General features: G+C 34.1%; 1 protein-coding gene across 1 annotated transcript; it reads right to left on the bottom strand.

Moving 5' to 3' along the window:
* Positions 1-10,504: 10,504 nt before the first annotated feature.
* On the bottom strand, positions 10,505-15,197 carry LOC110736416 (protein krasavietz-like). The gene is made up of 8 exons (XM_021916635.1): positions 14,907-15,197; positions 14,439-14,462; positions 13,907-14,012; positions 13,738-13,806; positions 12,233-12,726; positions 11,728-11,989; positions 10,957-11,165; positions 10,505-10,837 (listed from the first exon to the last, which is right to left on the bottom strand). The coding sequence occupies exons 1-8, from the start codon at positions 14,909-14,911 to the stop codon at positions 10,771-10,773; spliced, it is 1,236 nt and encodes a 411-aa protein (XP_021772327.1). The 5' UTR covers positions 14,912-15,197; the 3' UTR covers positions 10,505-10,770.
* Between the last annotated feature and the right edge of the window lie 3,277 nt (positions 15,198-18,474).

Consider the following 18,474-nt stretch of genomic DNA (forward strand, 5'->3'; position numbering starts at 1 on the left):
GTGCTTTTGTTGACAATTTCTTATACACTCTCGAGTAATCGGGCCGTGTTAATCAACTTAGGTCTCGTATAGGTATAGTTGCAATTCAAATCAGCCTAAAGGGTGAATGGATGGGAACACTAATAAAAAAAATAGGGGGAGGGGGGGGGGGGTTTCCTAGGAATTTTTTTCCTCCACTATGCACTTGTTTTTTTGTTAAACCAAACAAGATAGCTCTAGTGTATTTTCTAGAAAACTTGAATGTCAAAATTGGCGCAACCAAACAATCACTTACACTAGTATATAGTTATATTCTTTTCGTTTTTTTTTTTTAAAATACAAATTATTTTTCTTTGGGATGTTTATATTACACTTCGTATTTATCATGCTTAATTGCTTATTATGGTTCACTAATTTCCTACTCTCACATGTCACTTGTTTCTTTTTTATATTGTAACTAGTTTTTAGGCCCAAACAATGCTCCGAGACCCGAGTTACTACATTATTTCCATAAAAAAATCCTTTATTAATATTTAATTATAATTGAATGACATGTAATAATATAGTAATAGCTTAGTCTAAGAGTTTAAACGTAAGGTCGTGGATTCAAATCTTGTAAGAAGTACTCCCTCTGTCCTTTTATTAAGGACATATATTCTTTTTTGGCAAATCAAAATTAAGGACCTATTTCTATTTTAAAGTTGTACTATTTGAGAATATTCTCTACTTTTTGATGAGTTGTCATCGCTTTTTGTACTAATAATAACTTTTTACATCAATTTCCAACACTTTCTCTCTCCCTCTCTTCAATTATTCCCAACAACTTTTTTTCTCTCTCTATCTCTCTCTAACCCCACATGCACTTTTGTACTTTCACCAATTTTTCTCAATTTCTGTGAAAAAAATCCAAATAGGTTCTTAATAAAGAGACGGAGGGAGTATATTTTTAACACATGGAGTGAAAATCGAATTAAATGAGGATGAGAGTGTCACGTGCAGTGACACCTAATTAAAATTATTTCGAAACGCCTTTTAATATATATTATAGATACGGAGTACTTCATATAAATTATCCTGTAATAAACGTTTCAACTTGACTAACACAAAACCCTTAACCTCCAACACATAAAGGTAAAACTTTTACCATCTCAACCAACTTTATTAATGCTTTAAATTTCACATAATTAATATTATATATTCCTTTCATTTATTAAGTAAATTAGAGGTTATATAATTTATTTATTGTTCACAAGATATATTCCTTTCATAATATAAATACATATGAGGTTAAAAAAAAAAAATACGGTAACACCCGAGACAACGTCCAAACCACACACTAACTACACAAACAGTCGAACATAATTATCAAATTAAAGAAGTACAAACTAGCAACCCGGGGCATCGCTCGGGTTACACACTAGTTTATTTTAAAATAGAGGGAATATTATTCACTAACTTTACTTTACATTAACAACTCATTTTATGGTCCCCACCTATTATTTCCTTAAACTACCCGTTATGAGAGCTGCCAATTATTTTGAAAGGAACGTAATAAATTGTAAAAATGAACACAATCAGATATATTTGGAAAGATATCAAATCGGATATCAGACATTTATTGTTAGATTTTAGGTTATTTGATGGATCTTTTCTACATGGGATAACATTTTTTTTTTTTTGAATACAAAAATTTACCTCTTTGGTTTATCCCCTCCCTTTATACTGCTGCATAGGGGATTAGGGGGTTTTATGTATCCCAAAATTCCCGATGCATATATTTCAACTTTAAATATATTTATTTTTATTAATTGAAAAATTATATATAAAAAAAGAAATTTTGTTAATTACTACCTCAAAAATAGAGGCTTTGTGAATTACTACCCCTAAAACCGATTAATTCAATGATTGCTACCCTTTTCCCTAATCAGCCCCTAATTAGGTGATTTAAGCTCTTAATGACATCATTGTCTAGCAAAATTATAATTAGTTGTTTTTAAGCCATGATTAATTAAATAAACCCTAACACCACCTCTGAACCACCACTGCATGCACCACCTCTGACAGCCCCCTTATCTCATCCCCACCATCTCCGGCAGCCCCTTACCCCATCATCCCCTTGCCGGCGAGCTGATAAGCAGTCTAGCCCCACCCCGGCATCCACGACCCCACCTCTAAACCACCCATTGCACCACCTCTAAACCCCCAACCATCCCTCCCACCCTCGAAAAATCCCCCCTCCCCACTCGCCGGCGGCCCTAACCCCCTCCCCCTCGCTGGAGAACCCTACTGGGCCCTCCCTAAGCCTCCTCCACCCCTTCCCATCTTAATCACCACCCTAAAGTCCCAAAATTAAAACCCTAAAGCCCTAAAATTGAAACCCTAAGGGTGGTGATTAATGGGGAAAAGGGGTGGAGGCAGATTAAGGAAGGCCGAGCAAGGTTTTCCGGCGAGGGGAAGGGGGTTAGGTCCGCCGCGGGTGGGGTGGGGGGTTTTCTAGGGTTTAATTATTTAATTAACGTTTAAAAGTAACTAATTACAAATTAGCCAAATAATGATATCTTTAAGAGGTTAAATCGCCTGATTAGGGAAAAAGGGTAGCAATCACTTGAATTAATCGGTTTTAGGGGTAGTAATTAGAAACTTTTTTTTTAGGAGTAGTAATTCACAAAGCCTCTATTTTTGAGGTAGTAATTAACAAAATTCCTATAAAAAATTATATTATGAAAACATTGCGACGAATCTAATAATACACCATTTGACTATATTGGTTTTATTATTGTTGTTGTACTACTTAAAGGCATCTCCAAGATAATCAATTCAATGTAAATTCAAAATATAAAAAAATCAAATACACACGTGTTATCAGAATAATACGACAACGATCCTCACATAAGCATAATAGTTCAATATCCACATTCATTATCCTTTTTCTCCGACATGTAGTCTAGGTATTCGAGAATACACTTATTATTACACGTAAATAACTACGTGCATTTTTGTAGGGTTAAATAACTACATGCGTTGTTATCCTATAACCCCAAAAGTAAAATTCAGTAAATGATGTAAACGGAATTTGACCTCACCTCTTAAGTAAAATTCAGTAAATGATGTATTACAATACTACGCCTTAATTTTAACCAATAAGCTAGTTAACATCCACATGACGCACAATTGTAACACTTGTCAATTGTAACTTGTGAGGATTGTGATTTTTTTTTATTTTTTTTTTAATTATTTTTTTTAGGTTAAGTGAGGATTGTGAATTAAACATACAAAAATCGTGTCTATATATATATATATATATATATATATATATATATATATATATATATATATATATATATATATATATATATATATATATATTAAAACTCAATGGGAATACATGAGTTCGCCACGTGTCATCATGACTAGGAGAATGATGTGGCGTCATGTCATCGATTATTATAATTCATTAAACAAAATTAATAAATTGTTAGTATTAATGTTCGAACTTATGACCTCATGCTTATATACTTTAACTTCAACCACTACTCCAATGACACATTTCATGTCTAATAATGTTTTGTTAAAAAGAGTTAATCATACTCATAAACTTGAAGTCAAACGAAGCAAATTAATGATTTTAGTTATTAGATATTGGATAATATATTTTGATGTTCAATAATGATTGGAAAAATATATTTAAACAGTACGAGTACTAAAGTTAATGTAACTAATTTAATCTATATTTATATGTTATCACATAATATTTATTATAAAAGCTCATTTATAATACACATATTATGACCCGAGGCATTGCGCGGGCCAAAAACTAGTTGTAGTATATAAATCAACAAAAGAGTGACCAAATTGGACAAATGGCCTCTCATTTTCATTTCATGTTTTCTCTCTGTTCTTCACCCGCCTAGTAACGTTTTTAATCTTCCCTTTTCAACGTCAACCAAAATTCCAGTCTACAGTGTTTCTTCTTGCTGTGTACAATCAACGCAAAATTCAGAGTAATTTCAACTCAAAAAGGTGAGTTCTTGAATCATGGGGTTGAACCTCCGTAGAATTTATATTTACTCCTTATGAATTTCTGAGTGTTTAGAGTATTTATAGCACTCATTTTACACTTATTTTTGATAGATTTTTGATGAAAAGTTATCGTCTTTCATGCAGATTTCATTGAAATTACTCATTAGGGTTGATTTTTGATGTTAAATTAGTGTTGTGGGTAGTAGAAATTCTAGAAAATGAGTTGTGATTCGAACAGAGAATCACCCAGGAACGATAATTGTTCTGGGGTTTCACAACATCGGTCAATTTCTGATGTTGTTCTGTCTGTGAGACAATCGTGTCTCGATAGCGATTTTAAGGCAGCAGTGTGGGAATTGAAGGACAGGGAGGAGGTATTTTTGAAGGAGAAAGAGGAAATTGTGGATAGTTTGAGGGAGAGGAATGACATTTTGGAGGCTGATATTGGGGATTGGAAGATAAAGTATTGTGTGATGAAGGAGGAATGTTGTCGATGGAAGCGCGATTTTTATGATTAGGATGATTTGTTGAGGGAATTAAGAAGGGATATTACCTGGGCAAAGGAGAAAGAAGAGTGGTACATTAGGAGGTATGATCGTTTGGAGGATGAGGTTCAAAAATTGGAGGAGGGGAAGTGGGATTTAAATCGAAAATTGTTGGAGTTGGGTTTTGAAGTTGATGAATTGAAGTTAAAAATTAAGGAAAAGGAAGCTGAAATGAATGAGGTTGTGGAGAGGAAAAATGCTGAATTGAAGGCTCAGTTGGTAGTGTTGGAGGGGTGTACGAAAAACATCAAAGTCAATGCTGAATCGCTTGAGTTGCATAAAGTGAAAGTACAGAAAATGGAGGAGTTGTGTAAGGAGTATAAGGATAAGAATAAGCAACTTAAAGACCAAGTTAAGGCGTGGTGGGATGAATTTGAGGGCATGCAAGGGTCAAATCCGTATTTGGAGGAGTGTAAGGCTGAGTATGATGCCCGTGTTGAAGAGCTAAAGAAAAGTAATGAAGAGAAGGATGAGAAGATTAAGAAGCTATTAGACGAAGTTGATAAACTACAAAGGGAGGATATAGAAATTAAGAAAGATAAAGATGACCAAATGGATAAATTACAAAGAGAGAAAATAAAAATTGAGAAAGAGAGAGATGAACACATTGAAAAACTGAAATTTGAGAAAGATGGTTTAGGTGTGGATAACATGATGTTAAAAGCAAATTTGGTGCTGGTGACTGAGCTGGTTTCGAAGCTTGAAGGTGGTGTGTTCACTTTTAAGTGCAAAGATTTGGAGAGAGATGCAAATTTTGCAAATGCCCCTGTTGAAAAAGTTTTTTCTGGAATCATAAGGGCTCTCGATGCAGGAGTGGCTAAAGATGGAATCCATCAGGAAGCAGGTATATGCTCTTTCGATGATGCTATTTGTATTCGATCAATATCGTGTTGCTATATATTACTTTCATTTACATATGTGACCCATATTATGCAGTGAATTCGGTTTTATTTCTTGTGAGGCTAGGCTGTTTCTTTTTTCTTTCAGCAAATATTTGGTGGAGAATGGATGCTTTTTATTTTGTTTTGGCAGTTTTGAGACAAATTAGCACAAGTTCTTTGTAATGTACCACCATAGTGTAATTTGATTCATTGATATCATGAAATGGTTATTTATTTGGTGAATAGGATCAATTTTAGTCGAAAAGAGAAATAAACTTCTATATTAATGAAGGCAAAAAAAATCATTGCATCTCTTTCTTTCTGTGAAGTGCAAAGTTTTAAGAGATCAATGTGGTTGCCTATGTCGTTCATTAGAGTTGTCCGAGGATAAGTTAAGCTGTTGAGGGGCTGAGAGCATAGGTAAAGGTAATGTCATCCAAGAAAATAGAATCACTTTCTGGTCTCGAAGTATACCATTTGAGTTTTTTTTGGTCTATAATCTTTTATCCCTTAATTTGGCTAGGTTCTTAACTTTTTTTACATTTACATTTATTCCGTATATGCTGTTTCATCAAGTTCTCTTCACGTGTCTAGTTATTTAGGTTTTGAAACTAAAGGTGCAAGTAAGTGTTTTGTATACAGATCACCCCCCCCCCCCCCAAATATTTCAAGGAGTTTGGATTGCGGAAATGAATTAATACAATGACTGATGTGGCATGTATTAGGGTTTTGGTCCTTTTGCTTAACGGCTGGTGATTATCGATGAACCCTGGTAGAGTAAAATGGGAAACCATGCATCTAAGGGGCTTATTCATTCGCTTGAATACACTGTTAACCTGCTAACATGTTCTGTCCTTTGAGCAATCAAGAAAATTTGGCTCGTATCTCATGTGTATTGCTAGTGCATACATCATTGCATGAAATTACTTGGTGCATGCTTGAGGACGTTCTTACCTTATTGAATTTAGTGGATGCAACTGCATGCTAGATTGGCGTTACTACTGCAGTGATTAAATTTTTAGGCTTGAAATGATGACATGGATATGTGTCGTTGTTTGCACGTGCTTTTGTGGATTAAATAACGCTTCATCTTGAGTGTGAAGGACTTTACATGACTCTTTCCTTGTTTAATACCTCACATCTGCTTGTGTAATCTTACTAGAATCTTGCTGCTTAGTAATTTGCTATAGGAGTTCTTTATTAGTTTATTACTAGTGATTAGCATTGTCAAGTTCATAACATAATTATTTTTACATGACCCTTGCAATATTAGGGTTGTTAGATCCCCCCAAAAGATACTGAAAATCCATGCAAGATTAAAATGCATGTCCCATTTTTCTTCTACTTTGATATTCATACATTTTTTTATTTTGCTAATCAAATTTGCTTTCTCTTGTACATGCTGTCAATCTCATTATATACGTCACTTTTTGTTTTATATTTTCACGTATTAAACTCATGGAAATTAAGTGAGAGATACCATAAAATGCTTTCTTGCAGTTTGATCATGAAACAACCTAGGTATGACAAGGCCTAAAGAAACCTAAAGTGTTGAAATATTCTAGTTCATTGATTACTTAGTTTAAAGGAGCTAGCATAGAACATTCATTATGAAAAATTGTACATTGTACTGCTGTTATGGTCATAGGCGATTTGAAGAGGGAGGATCTTGGTCTGCTATGAGTGTGAAAAGTCGCATCTGGAATCACAATGACATAGAATTCTCTTGTATATGTTAGAAATGTGCTTTTGATTTTGAGCAAACAAGTGACTGTTTTAGCCTGCTGGAATCTATTTTGTTAATCCTTTTTATTTATGAAGAGCCATGGTTCGATATCTTTAACTTTTGAAGAGTTATGTGATCTTACTATCCGTGGTTATACATAGAAATATGTTTCTTCGTTACCCCTTTAATAGTTTCTCTTTTATTCCAGATGCAGCTTTTGTTGCACGCATTAATGCACCTAAATGCTGTTTGAAGCCTGAAAAGCAATCTCTCGCAGCTGCCCAGAGACTTAAAAGGAAATTGGATTTTGAGACTGAAACTTCAAGAGATGACGTGGATGCTGGCAGCAAGAGGTCTACGTCTGCTGATCCTATCATCATCGACAGTGATGATGAAAATGGTGTCAAAGACAAAGGACGATGTCCTGGGAGTTTGTTAGAGCAGCGCAGGCACCCAATACATAAGATGAAGAAACTCAATAATGTGATGTGTGAACAAACCAAGCAGGTACCTACACATGCTGTTTTGTCAGCTTCTAGAAGTGACCATGCACTTAACACTTCTCAGAAGCAAAAATTGGCAACACTAAAAAATAATAAAGAAAAGCACAGGAGAGAAGATAGGGTGCCATTGTCTAGATTCTCGAATGGCAATGACAGTAATTATAGTCGTGGAACCCCCAAATCCAATAATCTGTTGAGCCCTCAGGCTAAAGAGTTACTGACTATTCAGCAGAGGCATAACAAAAAACTGGAATATGATATAGTCTGTGCTTTCGATCAGGATGATGACCTTTGTGCCAAGGCAGTGTGTGCATTGTATAGGTTACAAAAGTCTGCCTTATCTGGGGTGAATGGTTTGATTTGCTTAGGAAGCAAAGGATTGGAGGAATGTGACATTGGCAGGTAACTATTACTATATTGGATTTTAATTAACTGTAGGTTTTCTGATGTGAATGATTCAATTAGTCGTTTTTTTACGTTTCTCTTGTCTTCATGCAATTGCATCACTTTTATTAATGCTTCCAAATCATATGACAAGATCATACCATGCTATAACATTGTAATACTACTTTTCATACCCTACTTGCCCCACTTTTATGTCATAATACTTCTATTTTTCTTGTCTCACCCACAAACTCGTTTAAAACTATGTGTAAATATAAGTGATGTTTTTATTCAAGAATATTTTTTTCATGTAGAAATTGAACCCCCTGTTGTATTGTTATTCATGTTGAAGCCTTGAATGACCCCCCGATCACCGATTACTTTCATCAGAGGGAAAACATGCTGGGATTTTTTGGCACGAAGCAGTTGTGCAGACTAGTATTGCATTGATAGTGAATTAGTGATGGAAGTTCTGTCTATAGCAGTGAATTATACTTGCCTAATAAATCTTATCTCATCTTATTCACCATCAAATAAACAAATAAAAACTTAAATAGTTGTTATTTTGCCTAAAACGTGTATCTTGCTTCCAGTGTGTCTGCTCTGGCAAAGATTCGTATAGATGGGGATCCAAGCGGCAAAATGAAGAAGTCAGTGGATCAACTACAGCAGGAAGATCGTGCAGAATGCAGACGACTTGCTGTGAAGTATAGTCAACAATTGTTTGACCTTTTTAGAAAAAGAGAGGATCCTCAGCATTCTCCCTAGTCAAATGATCTGCAGTACAAGTAAGCTATTATAGAAAGTCGCCTTCTTTAATTTCTTGGATGGGTTTAGACTGTTAGAATGAATTTGCTCAACTAACTTCATTAGTTCTGGAAATAGTTTTGCTCAAGGCAGCTCTCTTCTGTATGTACATAATACATGTGATTAGAGCTGGTAAATACAAGTAAATTAAGTAAATATTATAATTTCTTTCATTTGTAATCGCAATGGTTTTGGATTGTATTAACAAATTTGCTTTTGTATTAACTAATTTGCCTTTAGCTAATGCATGTACTGTACTAAAATTTTCAATCTTTTTGAGACTTTGATTGTTTATCCTGACAATACTAATTCAAGGCTCTGCAAAGTTGGTGATTATGCAATTACATTAAAACAATTCATAATAATGGTTGTTGCGGAATAAATCATACATATCACACAATTCGTTGAAAGGAAAATTTTAGATATTTGATATCGTTCTTTTTTCAATAAGATCACAATCTCTAGGTTTGCAAAATTTCAATTGATGTAAAATTAGTTTCCGATGGACCTTTAGTTTTTGTTTAACATAATTTTATGATTTTATGTAACATATTTTGTGAAGCTTCGATTGAATTTTATTTGCAAAATGAGTAGATGGTAAGGTTCTGAACTTGCACAATACCAGTTTTACTTTAAAATAATCTATTTGTCTATAACAAGAAATTGAAGATTTTTTATGCCAATAAGGTAGTGCTCAATGACAATTATAAATTAAGTTTACATTAATTTCTACAACAAAGAATAAGAAGAAAGATTACAAAAATATACATATTTATGACTCCTTAAGCCACAAAAAAAAAAGGTTAAAAATTGAGCAATGGAAATAGCAATTAAAAAACACAAGAAAAAAGGGAGAAAAAAACAGAAAATTTTAGGTTTTGATCTTGAAATCCAAACTTTAAACAGACAATAACACAATTAACTCATCCAAGTTATTTTCAAATTATTATAGTGCAACTTAGCAACATAATAGATTACATGAAGTAGTGCACTTTTTTGGATCATAGGACAGGCCATAGCCTAGGCTAGGCTCGCCACTCTCTAGATCCGTCCTTGGTTAGGAGAGAAGAAAAGTTTAAGATCACAATGTTAAATCGAAAGGAGAAAAACCTAATCGAGACCTTGGAGACAGAAAGGCTTGTAGGAGTAACTGATTAATATTACTTTAAAATATTTTTGAATCTTTTGGCGTTTTGTTCTAGTACCTTTAAATTAGCAAGGCTAGAATTAGTCATTAACATTTGACAATAGGATATATGGCTAATATCTGAAGAAACATTGTAAATGGTTTGCATTGCAGACATAATAATCACATAAATGCCCATTCCTATCAAAAAATCATCTACAAGTAAGAATTTCAATCAATGGCCAATGTGAATTCCTATAACCTAGATGTATGGCCCATACTCCTAACAAAGTAACAAGCACTTCAAGTAATGCAAATGAAGCAAAAGCTGCTGATTTTTTAAGATGGTGATTGAAAACAATTGGATTAAACATGATGAACGCGTTCTTACCCCTAACAAGCACTTCAGGTAATGCAAATTATGCAAAAGCTGATAACTCCATACCCTAGAGGAATATCGAAACTGATTGGATTGAACATGATGTTACCAGCTCCAATCAAGCAAATCTTGAGACAACAAATGATCCAAGACATTAACAAAAACGTAAAATAACTTCATAATTTGCTGCAATGACAGCTTTAAACCATTTCATGATACAAAACCGATCAAATCATCAATGGGGTATAACAAACTCATGGTAGATAGGAAACAAAAGATTATTGCAAATACTCAAATCGTGTCATCAGAAATTCAAAAACACATCAAATATTTTCATGGTCCTAGCAAGGGAGCACAAAGCGTTAAAGGACAAAGAGAACTTGAAGGACAGGTAGGGGAACTCCTACAATAATGCTGAGTTCATTCTTCCTCCTCTGCCTCTTCCAGCCATTTCACAAAGGGCTCAAGTGACTTCACGAAAGTTTGCCTGGAAAATCCCCAAATAAAAAGAAGAATGTCAAATACCAGCAATAAACTCAGATTTCAGATGTGAGAGACGTCAAAGAGCACTTCAAAGAATTTATGATCTGGATTTGAATACTTTACCTTCCCTTGGGATTTGTTCCTTTGCGGAACCAGTGCAAGATGGTGTCTTCTGCAAGCACATCCTGGTCATACAAAGATCTGACTATTTCTGGGAACAATTTCATCAATTTAGCATCCTCATAGCATTGGATCTGAACTTTGTATATGAGTTCTAATTCAAGCTTTCCACTGGTACAGTAGGAATTTAAGAGCTTTGCCCAGGTTTTAACCTATCAGATTAGAAATATAATTGCATCAGATGAGAAAGCTTAAAGTCTCATTGGTACGCCAATACAATAGTGTGTTACAAAAGCTAAAATCATAAAGATGATAGCAAAAGTGGCTAACTAGTTGCAGGCATATAGAGTAGCTTCAAGAGGCACATCATGCTATTTAGGGGCCATAATTATCTATCACATCGAGCATTTAATCTCATGCAGACTGGTAAATACAGATAAGTACATCATAATTTAGAAGGGGGAAGATCAGAACCTCAGCTTTATGATCAAGAAGTTGTCAAGTGGGCTATATAACAATAATAAGATTACAACTAAAATTCACAACTCAAAACACTGATACTACGCCAACAGTATTCAACAAGAATAACAACAATCCTCAAGGGCTTTGATGCTTCAGCAAAAAAGGACTTCAAATATAGGAATCAAATTTTGCAATTTTGCCCCAACAAAACTGACCATGTGTAAATATCATTTTATGTGCTCAAAGGAGTCAAAGCAAAGTGAGAACCTAAAATTACAAGGCTTAGGCATTGAGCGTGAATCCAAAGCATACCTGGCGCAATGCAGTATTAGCATTCTGCTGTTGATTTTTCCCAGACCACTGCACAGCATCCATTATAACATCCCATAGGAGGCGCACAATCTCAATATCAGGGAGCTTAGACTCTTTCACGTGATGTTTCACAGTTTCAATCACTTCTTCTACATCAGCTTCCTCTGATATCTGAGTCGTTAATGCAGACTTCATTTCTGCCAGCTTCAGCTCAAATAATTTTTTCTCATTGTACTGGACCAATGGAACGAGGCCTTCCTTTCTGAAAAAGGAGAATTAGCTATCAGAAAGACAGCAAGGAAAGGTAGGAGAACACAATTTGATATATATCAAGTGCCTGACCAACTTGAAGTAAAAAAAAATTGTAGTACTAAACTATAACACCCATGGAAAACCAGTATACTACAAAGCTTGAAAACACAAGACAAAGTTGACTAATACTATACTGAAACATAGACTTCTAAAATAACATTCAGTGCAGGGAAAAAAAGAGAAGAGAACTCACGTGAAGTGTTCAGAAAAGGCCTCAGGAGATCTCTTAGAAGATGGGAAAAAGTCCAGAAGTTTATCTTCAACTTTACCACGCTTCAGGAGTGCAATCAAGTCATCTAGAGTGTTTTCCACAAGAAACTCCTTAAAAAATTCTGTTAAAAATGTAAGAACTAGCCCCTTTGCCACGAGATTGTCCTTGAGGAGGGGTTGGAACACTGTTTCTGGTGGCAAACCTGACAGCTTCTGGGAGAATGCAAGAGCAGTGAATATTGCCAATTTTTTCCTTTCATTGTCTTCAAAAAGCTCCAAAGACTGTAAGAATCTTCGCATGACATTTTCAAGGTACTTGATAAGGAACGGCCTTCGGCGCAAAATCTTCTGTATAAAGAATACAGATGGCAAAATATCTTCACGTGTGGGCTCACAATGAATTACAGAGTAAGTGTGGCGCTCCCCCTCATCAGGTTTGGTTGTTCCAGGCTGTGTGCGGCCCCCGGTAAAGACAACCTGCATAAAAGAATTGTTATATTCTGGGCAGTGTAAAAAAATTTAAAAAATGCCATACTTAAAATTGCATACAGAATGTCCCAGAGTGGTGATCTAAGAATTCAATTAATATTCGAAAAATACTCAAATGACATGTGTAAGGCAAAGATAATAAAACAAGAGTTTCATTCTCAACTTCTAACACTTCATAGACATCTCAGAAAACAAAGCAACAGATAAACCCCTAAACCAAACAAAAGAGTGCATACATCTTGCCCCTCCCCCCTGCAGCTTAACAAAAATCATGCACATCTAATAAAACATAAGAAAACAATGCTCTCTACATCATGTAATGTATGCTCAAACTAACGTTATTTGGGGCAATTCCAAACTTTTGCACAATTTATAGATATATGATACAAAGTACTTAATTTACATTTATAAAATCGTTATCAAATGGACGAATGACCAGTTCCTTAATATCCTTTTTTTTTTTTTTTTTAAAGAAACATATTGGAGAAAAAGGAGCACCAGATGAAATTTGAAACGAAACATGGGCGGCCAGAGCAAGAACCAAGTCCTGAAGGGTCATGTTGATAAACAAATGGAACTTCTAGAACATCCTTAGTGCTGTTAGTGTTGCATTACATGGCAGAAGACTAAGGGTGATTGAATATACGGAGTTTCCATCCCACCCCTATTTCTTTCACCTGAGAGGTAGATTTCACAACAATAAATCTCTTTATTCATTTCACACAAGAGTTGTGACTGATGGCCTAGACAAGCACTGAATGGATGAAGTCTATTTTCAGTTTCAAAACACATCAGCTATTGCTCTACTCATATTTAGAAGCTACCACTTGGAGGAGAAAGCAAGCATGACTAACACAAGAAGCAAATCTCGACAGAGTAAGGCTAGGTAAAGACATATCATTGATACCTATGTAAAGCACACAAGACGAAATAGCAGAATATATAAATATGCTCCCACTAAACTCCATCACCATGTAGTAAACAGTATAGGATGCTTGCCTCAAAGAAAGTATCCCCGTATCTTGAAAAGTCGAGTTCTGAAGATTCAATGCTCTTTGCGATAAGTTCCTGCAGATAGTAGATATTGTGTTAGATCACTGTGCTTTTTCATAGCAATGTCCAGTAAAATTTAAACGCAGCTGGTGAGAAAAAATGGGCATAAAATTACCAGATCACCAGCATTATCCAAATATATCTGGACCACTGCATCTGAAAATGCTGCAGGGTCCAGAGGAGCTGCGATATTCCGTTTGCGGGTCTTGATCCGCGTACCACTAAAAAAGATAACCAAATCAGTGGATGAGTATTTACACACAAGACAATCAATAGAAACTTCAAAAAAAACAACTCTGTTAACAAAATTATAAACAAGACACCTAAACAAAAAAATAAAGAAGCTCATAAAGACTAATATACAGCATAAGTACAGTGATTAAACATGAAGAATTACGTTCATAATAATATCCATTTATTTATCTGGTCAGTCAAAGGTTCAATTACTTAATCAATCACATCGCGAAAGCTCACAAAATCATAAATTAATACACCTAACCTAACCCTTCCTCCAAATCGAAAACAAAACAAACCCTAATCAATACAAACATTATGATTCAGTAGATAGTGACACCTCAAATGAAAAACCTCAACTGTCAACAACAAACTAATAATTAAAATTTAAAATTAAAGATAATGAAACTCACCCTAGAGTGGGTCTCTCCTTCGAGCTGCAACAACAACAAAAGAAGGAAAAATTAATTAATCAGTCGAAATTAATTATCAATCAATTCAAAAGAAAATCAAATCCCAGAAATCAATCGTTCTTAAAATTTAATCAGGCAAAATCAATCAATTTAACAGATAATGAAGAAAATAACATAGAAAACCCTAAATTCACAATTCAAAAGAAACCCTAGCTGAAGAAAAGGTGGAAATCAATCAATTCCCACAAAAATTAAACAATCAAACAATTAAATAAAAACAATCAAATTACCAGACCATACTCGATCGTGCAGTGATTAATAAATAAATTAAAAAATGCGTAAAATTATCTGATAATTAAAGAATAAAATAGATCTAGAAAAAGGGAACCCCAATTAATATGAAGCAACAAAATGAAGAAAAAATCAGAGAAAAAAAGGAGGAATGAAAAAGATAGAAGATGAAATTACCTCATAAACAAGGCGTCGACGGATCGAAAGAAGTGAGCGAGTTTCTGAGTTTTTTCGAAGCTGTGAAGAAGAGAGAGAAAGGGGAAAGAGGAGGCGGAGAGAAAGAGAGAGAAAGAATGGAAAAATGGAAAACTTAAGACACCCAAACTTATATCAGTATAAAATATATTTTTTTGTTCTCTCGATAATTGCACCACAGATTAGATATTTTTGGGAGAAGGCTTGAGGTAAGGTTGTTGCCCTTCATCGGGTTAAACTCACTGATCGACAAGTGATTTTGTTTCTTAAATTCATACGCGAAATAAAGAACTTTGTACTCGATATGTTGTTTTTGTATCCTCGGTAATTTTATTTTTAGTTGTAACTTATTTAATACGGTACTTAACATAAGCTCTAAGTATATCTCAATTTGTATTTGAATAAGAGGAACACTTTGACATGTATTGATCATAATATCTTCAACTTTTTATTTATTAAACTGATAAAAAGTGATATTATGAAAATTTACGTGACTATTCTAACCATAATAACATTTGATGTTTGTATTAGTAAAAAAGAAATCAAGTCAAAGACTCAGAGTTAGTATTTGAATAGTATAAAAGTGAAATTAAAATGTGAAAATGTGCATAGGTGTAAGAGTAAATACTCCGTAGTAAATACATAAATAAAGTTTAAAATAGTGTGTATTATTCATTATGCCATAATTATCATGCGATAAAGATATTAATCAAATAATGAAATAATTGTTATAGGAGTTTTAAAAAAAAAAAAAAAAAAAAAAAAGCATTACTTGCAATGTATTTTACTTTAAATTAAAAAAATTTGGTATTTCAATGACACATTGAAACAATTAAAGCATTTCTTTTATAAGTATGATTTTTTTTTTCTTTTTTAAAAAAAAACATTACACTACCAGTAAAAAGATAATGAAGAAATACTTGTAGTCGTATAATTTATATAATGAAAATGTATTTGCAAGTTAAATAAATAAATAAATGTATTTATTAGTTTAAAGGCCGCTCACTAAACCAAGTTTTAACAAGTTATAGGCTATAGGTAAGAAATTCTCAGGCAGCCCAATGATAAGGTCGACCATGATCGCCTCTAATGAGCTGTAATTATCAATATCCTCTCACCCCTGAATCTTCACTATAGTAGTAGGGTGATCAAAGTATGGAGTGGACAAGTTGAAAATATCTACCAAGTAATTAATTAAGCATACAAGATTTTATATATATCTGGCCTTTTCTCTCCACCCCACCTTGGCCGACTAACAGGCTGAAGTCGTATCACCTAATCAAAAGTAATTCCTAAAACCACTAACTAACATAGATAGGGAAGTAGGGTCGAATCCACAAGGAAACAAGTCTCTCTATTCCTAATCAATTAGTATAATCTAAATTATCAAGTAACCAAATTGTTCTTTAATGAGAATTAAACTAATGGAAAATAATTAAACTAAGGGAGGAAATCAATAATAAAAGGCCTAGGGTATAGGTTCACCAATAAATAATATTCCAGGGTAAAACACAACAATCAACTACCAATGCATCAATTAATCAGATTATAAAGGGATTTTGCTACGTATTACAATCACAGCATTAATCTACCGGCATTAAATCACATCTCTCGAATCTTGACTTAACCATTTATAAATTAACCTGCCTATTGAAACCAAGCCTAAACATCAATTCTCATCTCTCAAATCTCGAATCAATATTGCATAACTCATACAATTAAACCAGGCCTAATCTAATTGCACAAAATTAAATCAACCAATAGGAAATCAATCGAGCATTGACAATCAACAATAATAAACTACCCCTTCATATTATTTATGGATCCCCATAACCCTAGAATTAAACTACTCACACATAATTAAATCTAAACTAATCAAAGCAATTAAGCAAGACATAATTAATCTAAGCAATAAAATTACTGAAAATAAAAGGGAAGAAAACGTTACCAAAATAAACGAAAATGATGAATTGTATAAATCTCAAGAGTGTAGAGAGAGAAAGTAAGAGTATTAACAAAAGCTTAAACTAAATCCGAAAATTAAGTAAAGAGTGTAAAAAACATCCTTAACTTCCTAAAACAAAACGTATTTATACTTAGGCTAAAAAGATAAAAGAAATTAAATCATTAAACTCTTTAGAAACACGCGCCCGGTCGGGCGCACTTTTTTGATCCCCTAGTCTTCACTCGCGCTCGGTCGGGCGCGCCTCAAGGCGAAGGCTTCTTTTTCTTCTATATGTCTCGCCCGGTCGGGCGAGTGTTCGGGTAAGCTGAACCTTTTCACTTGTGGGCTATTTCTCTTGGCCCAATTCCGAATTTCCTCTTGGATCTCGAATACTTGGTCCATTGCCTCGATCTCTTCTATGTCGGGCCCTTAATCACCGATTTGATGACTCCAACCGGTCTTGGGCTATGAAATACGGTCATAATTCTCCAATGCTCGTAGTGGCTTATCATAAGTCCGGGAAAGTGCTCCAAATATGCAATTTCCTATAAAATAGTACCAAAACTACGAAAACACTAGAAAACGCATATTAGTAATAAAAGTGACTCCGAAGAGCCAATAATACTCCTAAAAATGACCAAGGGACGAGGGTAAATTACTATATAAAACGAACATATCACCGACCTGTGACTATAACCTGTGTTATCCCCGGACAATAATCCATGTTACCAAACGCGGGTTAACGCCCACCTGGAATCATCTCAAGGGATTATCATGCTACGCAATACATACGTGCTATTCTATTTATAGCAAATTCAATGGTTGTAGTCAGAAACTTGTTTACTTGCTTGCAATATAAAATAGTCCTTAGCTAGTAGCTTGACCATTGGAGCTAAAATATGAGCAAATTACTTGGAAAACAACTTACCATAATAGAATAGAATAAATAAAATAAAATATAAAAAGTTAATTAAGAAGGTGAGATTCATTTAAAGTGTAAGGTAATAGCTAGCCAGACAATTAGTTTAAAAGCTTATGTGAGTATGTGACGTGCCAAGCTAATTGTCAAATTAGTTTGCCACTAAAGTTGCTCCCGCCTTGGGGTTTTTTCTCTTCACATATGGAAAAATTATCGTAATTACTTTATGATAATACTCCATATTCACTATATTAATACAATACTCGTACGTACTTTTAAAATTTACAAGCTAAATCAGTAAATCTTACTTTAAATTAGCGGGCATGGTGCTATATCAAATACAGAAAGCTCAAACTCTTGCTAGTTGCTACCCATGTTTAAAAGTAGCTTACATGATCTTACTCTTATTTTACATCTAATCTATTCTACTTAAAAGTATGGTCTACGGAAAAGTGATCTACATACAATGAATGAATGAAAAAAACATACAGAGCGAGTGTACGTATTTTGTAATTTCAATTACTTTTCATATTATACTTTTTATGGTTTACCAAAAAATACTCCCTATCTCAATCCTAATGTTTGCCTCATAGCTCAACTTATACAAAATATTTTGTTAAGAGTTCTATTGAGTTGATATATAGTTAGTCATTTATATATAGGTTAGAAAATAAAGTAGAGAGATT

The sequence above is a fragment of the Chenopodium quinoa genome, unplaced genomic scaffold (assembly GCF_001683475.1).
Source record: "Chenopodium quinoa cultivar QQ74 unplaced genomic scaffold, ASM168347v1, whole genome shotgun sequence".
In the NCBI taxonomy this organism is placed as follows: Eukaryota; Viridiplantae; Streptophyta; class Magnoliopsida; order Caryophyllales; family Amaranthaceae; genus Chenopodium; species Chenopodium quinoa.

Coding starts and splice junctions, on each gene's coding strand:
- LOC110736416 (XM_021916635.1), bottom strand. Junction 13,807..13,906: donor TGGATAATGCTGGTGATCTG/GTAATTTTATGC, acceptor TACTATCTGCAG/GAACTTATCGCAAAGAGCAT. Junction 11,166..11,727: donor CTAATACTGCATTGCGCCAG/GTATGCTTTGGA, acceptor CTAATCTGATAG/GTTAAAACCTGGGCAAAGCT.